An 11,032-nucleotide genomic window follows, 5' to 3' on the forward strand; every position below is an offset into this window, starting at 1 on the left:
CGCTAGATGGTACTAGGCGATCGAGCTGCCATTATTCCGAGGGTACAATGGCGGTTGAGACGACGTTTTTATTTTCAGTTAGTACAATTCGACGGCAGAGTAGAGGTATTTTTATTTTCAATTAACGTGACCATCGATCAATCTCTTTCCTACCCATGATAAATACGTAATAAAAGATTGATTGATTGTTGCGTCGTTTTTTTTGGCACAGTGTTTACACACTCCTAACCCTCAATCTCTGTCAATAAGCGCCATTTAAACATTATTGCTAATAATTTATCAAATATCGAACAATCGAGTAAGAATTGCGATTGGGCCGATTATTTTCAACGTCTTAGGCATACAATCGCTCATTCGTAATTTGACATACTTTATTACCGATTCCTAAGACGTCGATTGTTTTTTCGACGTTACCAATCTCCATATTTATACTTCCCTGTTATGCGACAAGTGCTGTCATCTGCGTGCGTTGGCGGGAGACAGTTGGTTATCTTTAACCGCCATTAATCAAATCTTCTCTCCATTTCGACAAGACCTCACTGCCGCTCGAATGTTGCTTCGAGCTGTCGAGTCAGCGTTTCGAGTCAGGTAATTTGCCGTTATTATTATGAAAATCGATGCTGCTCCGTCGTTGTACGTAGATACAGAAACTCATTTGAAATATACATTCGGCAAGAAACGGCGCAACGTCGCAGTTCCTGATTGAAGAGATATGCAAATTTGTCCTCGTTCCGCATCGAACCTCTTCGAATCAGAATGAACGCGACGGGTACGACTACGCGTTCGTCCGAAAATCGACGTCTCGATAAGCGATCGAAGTCCAAAAATAGTTGAAACATTTAGATATAGCATGAAGTCGCTTTGTTATAGCACCAAGGCCGACGTAATAATATTCGACATTTGTATCAGTACGATGCTACTGCGATTTTCGACCTTACATATACGCACACATACGGTCGAAAATCGCAGCCACTATGGGTCGAAACTGTAACCGACTTCTGTATTTAGGCAGCCATTTTGTATTTTCATTATTCTCGAAGAACACGCACTTTTCTCTCCTCGTCTGAGATCTCTGTCATGCGTAACGACAACCTCAACTTTATTTTGACAGTTTAAAGTCGAAAAGTACCAACAGACGTCCAGAAGTAGAGACCGTTTCGGTCTCATTTGTTGTGCTGATTGTCGTGAATTCATGAGCCGAGGAAGAAGAGGAAACGCGAAGATGGGTTTCGATCGTTGTCAGCAGATCGAGTCGACAACACATCGACAGGTATTAGGCAAAATCTCTTTATTGATTACATTTTACAGTTACATTCTTTACTGGGTCGTGATAATTTGAAAAAGTTCGGTCTCGTGAAATAAAACGCCAAGCGCGGGAGCTGGATGTATGCACATTATATGTGTACATACATACATACATACATACATACATATATATATATATATATGTATATAATAAGTTGCTTTATAATTTTACGGCAAATACGTCTGTTAGTAAAATGACAAAATTCACATAAATATGTCACGTTACACGCTATTACGGGAATGGGGAGACGTAGCTCATCCTCGATCTCGCGTTTTCCGGCGATCGAGTGCCAACGACACTCACGCCGTGGGTGTGCGATATATTTTTTATCTCTTATTCATTTATATATATATATTATATGTATATATATAAAGATCTAGTACACGAGATAAAAACATCGTAAGAAACTAATTACGTCGAATTATCTCTCGTCTTCAAGTGGAATCACGTGAACGCTCTCTCCTCAGCGTCCGACAATATTGAACCTTTCGCGTTCCTCTCGAATATGTTACTCTTTGTAATATACATAAATATATCAATAATGAAGCACCGTCGAGTCAATTTCTCCCTTTGCTTCTCCGTCTTTGAATCTCTTACGCCCGAAACGAACGATCGCGTCTCCGTTTTCGTTTTCCCTCGATAAATCATCTCTCCATACCATTTTTGTAAGCGCGTGGCTTTTCGACATTCGCAGGCTTCAACCTCACGGATTTATCGTTTCGACATCGAAGACGGTAAGGACGACAAATCGTAACGGAGTTTCCGAACGATTCGTGGACATCTCGACGGTTGTGTGCGTGCGTGTATATGCGTAGGAGAAAGAAGAACATTGGCTAAGGTGAGTCTTGGAAAATTGTATCTAAGATGCATAAAACATGTATGTACAATACATAGTATAGAAGGAAATAGTATAGTGGAAACTATCCACGTATATTCCACGTGATAATAACAAATTTAGATTTTGACGCATACGAAATGTCTTTTAAACGGGAAACAATTTTTTTTTCGCTCGAGAGAACTAATCCTACAATTTCAGAAATTGAGATGATATTCCCGGTGATTATGATTTATGATGTTTGATACGTGACGCTGATGACAATTATGCGACTTATGATCTTGATGATATATGATGCTTATGGCAATTATGATTTATGACATTTATGAAAATGATATATTGCTGATCTGTTCGTTATGAAAAGCGAGGGGAACAAAATTATTCTCTCTCTCTCTCTCTCTCGAACGTTTTAATGAAATGAGGCGTACGTGTGGTTATGCTAATTCGATGCTTCTCGTCAAATTCCAACCACATTCCTTCGTGTCGCGCATATTGTCTTCTACTTTTGATTCTCCCCGTGAAAGTCCCTCTCACACTTATTACGCGTTGAATTACACTGCGTGTTGAACGTTGAACATTGAACAGGTTATTCCGTGATGTTCGGACATCCATCAGTTCGCGGGTCCCCCCTCGACGTTGGTTCGCGCGACGCCAATCGATCGCGATGTTCCACGCTCTCATAATTCCTTTTATCTCTCTCTCTCTCTCTCTCTCGCCCCGGAACGCTTCGCTATTATGCGCGACAAGACGACACGTTCACGAATCGCTCGCGAAAGTGAATCACGGGGACGGCGCGTCGATAGAACTTTTATCGATCTCAAAAACTTGCCGACGCTCGCATAGCGCAGGAAATAGTCCTCTTTTAGCTACTCTCGCGCGCGCGCTTCTTAAGTCAGCGTTTTCCAAAGGCCCCGATATTTTTCCCCCGGGCGTTCGGGAAGCTAGAAAATACTCTCGGAACAGGATCGCGCTCTTAGCCGAGTCGAGCGGTGCACGAGTGCTGCGATAAATATTTTCGCAAATTATTTTACGGAGAGGGACCCCGAGAGGCGCCGAGAGTCGCTCGTGAAGTTCGGCTGGGAAAAAGCGAGAGAGAGAGAGAGAGAGAGAGAGAACAGAGAGAAGAAGACATCGCCGAGATGCATTCGCGATGTTCTCGTCTCGACTGCTCTCCCGCGGGAGAGGCGCTTTGGAAATCGCTGCATCGGCCGATCGATCGCGGAAAGGCTGGCCGCGTTTCGCCGCTTAATTGTTATTACAGTTAATTGCTATGGTGTGTCGGGGCATTGGTACAAGATATACGACATACATTCACGAAAAGAGACAAGAAAACAGCCGATCGACTCTCTGTGGCCGGGCTGTGTCGCGTCGTATTTTATTTTCCTTCGTCTTTTCTCTTCCTCCTTCTTTCCGCCCCCTCTTCTTCCCCTTCTTCTTCTCCCTCTTGTTTTATCTCTTAAGATACAGGTACAGATATATATTATAACATCGATTTGTGAAATCGCCTAATCGCTAGGCTATGGTCCGCAATATATTCGTCACCGCGCGGGTACCGCGAATACCGTGGTTTCTCTCTTCGGTACACGGCGTACCCGGCGGTCAGCGTTCTAAACCTAAAGTCCTAAATGTAAGTAATTCGCGCACAGGACGCTCGTCTTTTGCACTCTCGGTCGCGCTCCGCTTTATCTCGCTTTTATCTCGGATCATCTTGTCCAAAGACGAGAATTCACTCGCGCGAATGTGCTTCTCGATTGGAATAATCCCCGTAATCGTCCCCGCCGATATTACGGCTGACGCTGAAGATATCGATCGATGCGAGGACGACTATAATCGCGTGAATGGCACATAATTGGCCGATAACCGCGCGAAACAACCCTCGCGACTTTCGTGGAAACTGCGGCTGCTGGAAATATCGTGAATGATGTTCGCGGCGTTAAGCCGCGCTCATAAACGCGTCCTCGACGGTTCTCGCTAAAAAATTCGGGAGAGTCGCGCGGTCGAGTGATTGTGAACCTTCGTAAAATTACGAGAAATATCGGGAGAACACTCTCGCGTGCGTCGATCGGCGGGGATCTACGTGATAATTGTGTGATAATTGTCATCCGAGATGAAAAGCCGTAAGCCGGAGCGACGTTGGAATGCAGAGGCCGGCCCGGTGCGTGGCAATTGTTGATTAGCTTCGTCATCGTACCTTGACGCGCGGCACTTTGCTGGGACGTGCAGCATGTTTCCGGTGGAGGAATCGATAAAAAGGATGCATCGGGCAGGACGATGCAATTATCCGCGTCGCGCGATCGCCCTCGTTAAAAAAAAAAGCGTGCGTTTCTAGATGGACGGAAAATGATCGTTTACGATTACCTCGTCGAGTCCCACCCCGTTTCCTGGGCGTGTCGTTATCCGGATTTCTCTCTCTCTCTCTCTCTCTGTCGTTCAAGTCTCTCATGCCGGAGCTATCTCGCGCGTTCCAATTAATCGCGCGCGATGAGCGCAACGATTCCTCGTTTAGGTGAGCGTCGTTCATTTCTGCTCAGGCGCTGCGTCTCTTATTCGTAATCTAAGTGACACCCGAGTGCTCGGCGGTCTCGCGGCGAACACGAAAGTTTCGGCGTCGAAATTTTCCAAATTACAGACGTGAGTTCGTAAAAATTGGGTCGCCAAAGTTGCTGTGATAAGAGCTCCCACGCGTGTCCTACCATCCGAAACACATTTTGGTAAAGGTCTCTCGTCGCTGTGAGGAAAAAAAAGGGTTGGAAGAAACAGCCGAGAAGCGGGCGAGCATTTACGAGCTGCGGAAAACGAGCGGCCGAGAAACGGGTAGGGCGAATCCGGGAATGATCCTCGGTGATCGTGTTATCCCGAACATTATCCCCTCGCGTGCTCGGGAAGTTCTTATTTATAATTTACGAGGCGACCGCCTGTGTTACTCCGAGATACCGCGCTCTCTCTTCTCCCAACGGGATCCTCTTCGTGCTGGGCGGAACAGCAACTGAGGAATCGAACGGGGCAGAACGATCTTCGAAAAAATTCAGCCGCGGAACGCGCTGACGCGTGGTAGCAGCAGCCTCGATTACGCGAGGCGAGAGTCGCGCGTGCAAGCATGTCGAGAGCAGAGCGGGATCGCGACGATGCATCGCCGACTCGCGCAGATCGTCGTTCGTTCCGCTACGTCCTAATCGTCGTCGGATAATCGAGAGACGCGTTCTCATTAGCGGTACATCGGTGAGTCGAGCGAAATCCCAACGAGTGCCCAGGGTGGACGCTTAAACGATCAATACGTACACGCGTTTTCTCCCCTGGCTCTTTTCTTTCTTTTCTCTCAATGGACACGTCGACCGATTAATCTCTTGATTCGTCAATACGCTGCTCTACTTATGCGTTATACTCGCAAAAGCCCCGCGCTTGGAAGATCGGTGCACGGGAGACTCGCGTTGCACTCCGAAAAAGTAACTCTCTGTCCTCTCGAAAAAGTAAGCTTTTCCTCTCTCTCTCTCTCTCTCTCTCTCACGTACGTGGTCATTCGATCATTCAACCCGCTCGTCGATTCACGAAAGAAGTATCTCACAAAGTGTTTTACAGGTATCCATCGCGGTGCGAGGTGTTGCCTTTGACTCGTTCAGACCGCTTGAAGCTATCTCTCGTAAACGCCATAATGTGTGCGTTGCTGAATTTGTCTGACGGCATTTCAAATTGATTTTAGGTACTTGACTTTTTACTCTTCTCACACTTAGTTGACACTCTGACCGTGGTCAAAGTCGCGTATTTCGGAAGCGAGACGATTCGTTTGCTTCGAAGCGGCCTGGAGATGTCGCGTGCATTATACATCGGTCGGAATACGAGCGAGCGAGCACACACGTTTACCGAATCCCCGCCGTTTGCGTGCCGAATGGCTCCCTCGCAATCATATATGCCCTTTAATTATCCCCCTTAATCGCCGTCCTTCTCTCGCGCCCTCGAGACACCGCTCCGTAAATTCCTACGCTACGCCACTATTGCATCGCGGTATATTGCGGTATATTCCTTCTTCCCCGACACATCGGTAAACGTTAAACAGCCGCTGGGTATTTACTAGAAGTTATTACCAGAAGGGGGTGCGTAAAATCTCGAGTCTACGTGTGCTTTCGACCATTCATATTCACGTGCGAATATTACCTCTCCACTCATCCCTTCGCTAGTCTCCTTTAACTAACACCTGCGCGCGCGCACGGCTTGGTTATCAACGTATCAGCAACTCAGCGAGGACGTGCTTTCTCCCTCCCTCCCACCCCCTTCTCTCTCTCTCTCTCTCTCTCTCTATAAGACTGTCCGAAATAATGGTGACGTTAAATGTTAAGCCGAGCTTAACTAACGCCGTCGTGTCCAAACTTGACGCCGTCAACGATTAATAACGCGTCGACGCCGCGACGACAGCTGCAGCTGCAACGACGCTGTCGGCATTTCCGATCGGAGATCGGCCCGATAGTTGGCTGGAGCTCGGAAACGGTCCGATGCATCCATCCGATCCGGGTGTAATCGTCGCGCGGCCGCCACTCTCCCCCGCGAATCCCCGCGTTTTCGAAATCCGCGGCTCGGTCGACAAATCTGCCTCCCCGCGCGCCGTTCAATTAACTTCGTAACGCGGAAATTTCGTCACGCATCGAATTATCACGTGCATGCGCCGCGAAAGCGCGATGAACACACGTGGAAGTTTAAATTGAGTATTGTAGACGCGAATACGTTGAACCGGGAATACGAATCATACCGCTCTATTAATTTTCCTCCCGTGCGTGTGTGCTCGTTGTAACGGAACGTCGCGGTACTTTCGTACGAACCGAGTTATTGTTGAAGAAAAGCGAAAAGGGGACAAAAAGAAGCGAAATTCATACCCGACAACTCGAGGAACAAAACGCTGCACGTGTACGTAATCATACGCAATTCCGATTCGTGGAACATTCAGGGTAAATAAAGAGTTCTCGGTCGAGAATCAAGAGGAAACCAACCAACCAGCTCGCTCCCCCGCCAGTCAGCCACTTCTTTCGCACCGTGGAATCGCGATTTTCCCGTTCTTTCGTTGCGAGGAACGCGCGAATCGCGCTGGTAAATCATGATCGCGCGAAACGGACCGCGTACAAACGCGACGTGACTCGCGAATCTCGAATTGATATCAGATAACCCGACGCGAAACGTACGTCGCGAATTCTCCCGTGTATGCGTGGGTGTGTGTGTGTGTACTGCGATTCGCATTATAAAAATAAATATCGCGTGCATCACTGGTGTGCGCGGGGCTTCGGATTAATAAAGTGTACACGCTACTTGATCCACTCACCACTCTCCTAATACGCGACGATATCTCGATGGCAACGGCAATCGATAGTCTCAGGCGATACGCCGGTACTCCTCTCTTTCTCTCTCTCTCTCTCTCTCTCTCTCGTCGCCTCTCGAGAGGGAGAGAAAGTAAGGTGCACGCCCTAAATCGACAATGAAGTTCGCTAACGAACTATCGAATGTCAATCGTAAATTGTGCGTGCTATACGCAAGCACGTGTATTACGTAACTAGTAATAATAATAGTAATAGTAGTAGTAGTAATAGTAGTAATAGTAGGGACAATAATAATAACAATAGAACGTGAGGATTGAGATGGGTATAATTTCACGAGCGCGAGTTCAGTGTCCGTTACATACACATTTACGTGCGAAATGTACGACCGGTGCTAATTACAATTGCGTCTTCGTACGTCGAGGATAAAAGTATCATTAGGTCATGAAAGATCCACTTTGCGTCTTCGTCCATCTCGCGTGCGAAGAGCAAACTCGTCGAGGTCGCACCGGTCTCGATGATTCTCATCTTTCAGCTCGACGCTATAGACAGAGAGAGAGAGAGAGAGAGAGAGAGAACTGAAGGATCCGCCGTTACACGAGCGGCATAAAATGTCTATAAGAAAATCGAGAAACTCGTAATTGGCCTTATAAACCGGAAGAATCGAATCAAGCTGCGGGCTGGATGCGAGACAAACGTCCCGCGGATTTTTTATCATACGCCCGCGTGGAATATCGAGCGAATCAAGCCTGTGAGAACACCAGGTCGTCTAGCCGCGAGATTCGCTATAGGTTCTCTCTTTATTATTCGGAGGAACACCGCTGTGAGATATGTAATTAACGCTGCGCTAGTGTCCGCGCGTCCCGGTGACGCACTAATTCGGAAATCGTCGAACGATAATTGTTTATTTACCCGGTAAGCTCATTGGCACCTCGCATCGTGTCGATGGGTAAAAGGGGGATCGCGTCGCTGACGTTAAGGGATTAAGGTCAGCGTATCATCGGACGCGATTTCGCGCGCGGTGCGCAACGTCGGTCGACCGTACGCGAGATCCTCGCGTTTGAAAGGGAGAAGGGACGAGCTAACGAGACGCGTTGTAGAGACTCGAACCGAGCGCAGAACCAAAGAGGATTCACCCTCTGGCGTCCCTCTTTCGCATTCGTATCTCCCTCGTATAATATCCGAGACAGACGTATTCTATCCTTTCTTTTATCACCGCGCATAAAACCACCAAAGAACACTCCGAATTCCGAGTTTTCGGCGATACCTCGCGTCTCGAAGAAATGTTTGCGCACTGCCATTTCGAAACTTTCACCCGGCCCGGCTCTTGAATATTCTTTTTCCCAAGACCGCACCGTGCGTCTCCTCCTCGCCTAACGACACGGAGAAAACAATGTCTAGTATCTGTAACTCGCGTAAGTGAAAGAATCGTAGTCCGCGGAATTATTTTTCTAGTATTATTATAGCGATAAAAACACCTTACCACGCATATTGTTACCACTGTTTTTCGTGTTAAAACCAAAAGAAGATATAGTTAAGGTCGAAAATATTACTATAATTTAGAGGGGATGACTCGAGAGCAAACGCTGCCCAAATCAAGACCCGATAGTGACCCAATCCGACATATCATCAAATGTAATCTAAAATGACCCACACGCGCTTTGGTAAAGTCGAACCCGAGTCTGGTTTGGATCATTTTGTCATCACTTTGTTGACGAGAAACTGATCCGCGTTATGATCGGGTTCCGACTTTGCCAAAGCGGATATAGATCGTCGGATCGGGTTACACTTGATGACGAGTCAGGCCGAATTTGGATCCAAAGGGCTCTGATTCGCAGGTCTTTCTGGATTACGCTCGGTGAAGAATGAGCGGAGGGGAGGGAAATATACGTGCCCGACGACGTTGCGCGACCGCCTCGGTCGCGAACGAGTCTCCGGGATCTCCCCGCGATCGCCACGTAGAATTAACAATATCGATTACGATTACGAGCTCCGACGAGCTAAAGGCTCCCCCATTATGAAGGTAAAGCTGGGCTGCATGGCTAGTAGTACGGAAACAGACACACTTCTCTTCGTCGGCGACGCGCGCTCGCTATTCGCGCTTGATAACGGAAGTATCGATCGCCGCTCGAATATTCGCTCGAATATTCGACGGTGCTCGGAAGAGACGAATAAAGCCACGCACATACACACGGGCATCGATTCCTCCGCGCATCATCATCGGTAGGCACCTCAACGCGAGAATCCGTGGCGCGATGTTGCGCGCGCGAGAGCGTCGCCGGTGTATCCACTACGCTATTATGAACTGCGCGTCACGCGAGATTGCTCTCATATTAAATTATTAACGCCTTAAGCCCGCCCGAGGGCTATCAGCGCGATACCGTGGCTGGCCCGTTAACTCTCGAGAGTTAAGAAGAGGTTGTAGGGTGAAATAAGTTCGCTAAGAATTCGATGGAACTTTAGCGCTACGTACACATTGAAATATTAATCTAACTGCTCGTGCAATTAAGATAAGACCGACTTGCATTCGAGAGCTGAGATGCTTGTGACTAAAGCTGACACTTTTTACACGTGTTCCTTGAGATTAGCTGTTTTTAATCCCCTTAGTCTTAATGTCTTGTGAACTAAAAATAAGATTTGATAAGAAAACTATTATAATGTTAGAGGCTAACATGCAGACGAAAATACAGCGGTGTGTAAAGTTCATAACTTATAGTAATACTCGAAATACATGTAAATATGCGCATGTATTTCAACGCTAATATCTGTGCATCTCTATTCGATCAACCAGTGGATAAATACAGCATCGATAAAAAAAATTAAAAATAACAATATTTCCGTATTTATTATTTAAATAACGAAATAAATGTAAGTTTGCTTGATGAATACTAAATTTATGAGTGATCACCTTGATACGCCACTAAGCCTTACAACCTCCTTAAGGCAGCGTATAGCGTGCGAACTCCGACGCGAAGTTCGCGACGTCCCCCGTCAATGTTAGAACCGACTGCGTCATCGCTGCGGAGACTTTCGTTCTCCATTTAATATCCGTCGCGGAAGACGTCCCTTTGACGAGGAAGCGCCACGGTCGCAGTCGGGTTCTTTTGCGATCTTTCACGGGCGCTAATTAGCGGCTAAATGCGTTCGTAATGATGGTGTTTCTCAACTTGCAAAATAGTCGGGAACAAGTCGCGAGCGTCGTTGCAGTCGTTGGCCGTGACTTCGAGTTCCACTTTCGCACCTGTCCGCAGCGACACTAGCCGGGTTGTTTCTGCGAGTGTGCCTCTGATCGCTAATGTGTCCCCTTTGACAAGTTCGGTTCATAATAACGCCGCAGAGAGAAGTTGTGTCGCACGGCTAGCCACTAGGCGGCGGGAACTGGTATTCCGCGAGTTTCGCGAGTCAAAGATTACAAACGATCGTCCGCCAGTCAGTAAGTGGCTCAACGGCGATCGACAAATTGGCCCCGAATTCTTCGATGTCGCCGACGCGGCGACATGAACAATGATCGTATGTGGCGGTTCGATCGGGTTTTCGACCGGCCGACAATTTTCCGGTAATCATTTCCGATTACATACATCGGTCGTGGAGCAACAA

General features: G+C 47.3%; 1 protein-coding gene across 1 annotated transcript; it reads left to right on the forward strand.

Moving 5' to 3' along the window:
- The first annotated feature begins 6 nt into the window (after positions 1-6).
- Positions 7-2,060, forward strand: LOC106747564. Its single transcript, XM_014625205.1, has 3 exons — positions 7-105; positions 1,112-1,270; positions 2,001-2,060. Exons 1-3 carry the CDS (start codon positions 7-9, stop codon positions 2,058-2,060), a joined length of 318 nt encoding a protein of 105 aa, XP_014480691.1.
- Positions 2,061-11,032: the final 8,972 nt, after the last annotated feature.

Source organism: Dinoponera quadriceps, unplaced genomic scaffold (genome assembly GCF_001313825.1).
Source record: "Dinoponera quadriceps isolate SergipeBrazil2010 unplaced genomic scaffold, ASM131382v1 scaffold1395, whole genome shotgun sequence".
In the NCBI taxonomy this organism is placed as follows: Eukaryota; Metazoa; Arthropoda; class Insecta; order Hymenoptera; family Formicidae; genus Dinoponera; species Dinoponera quadriceps.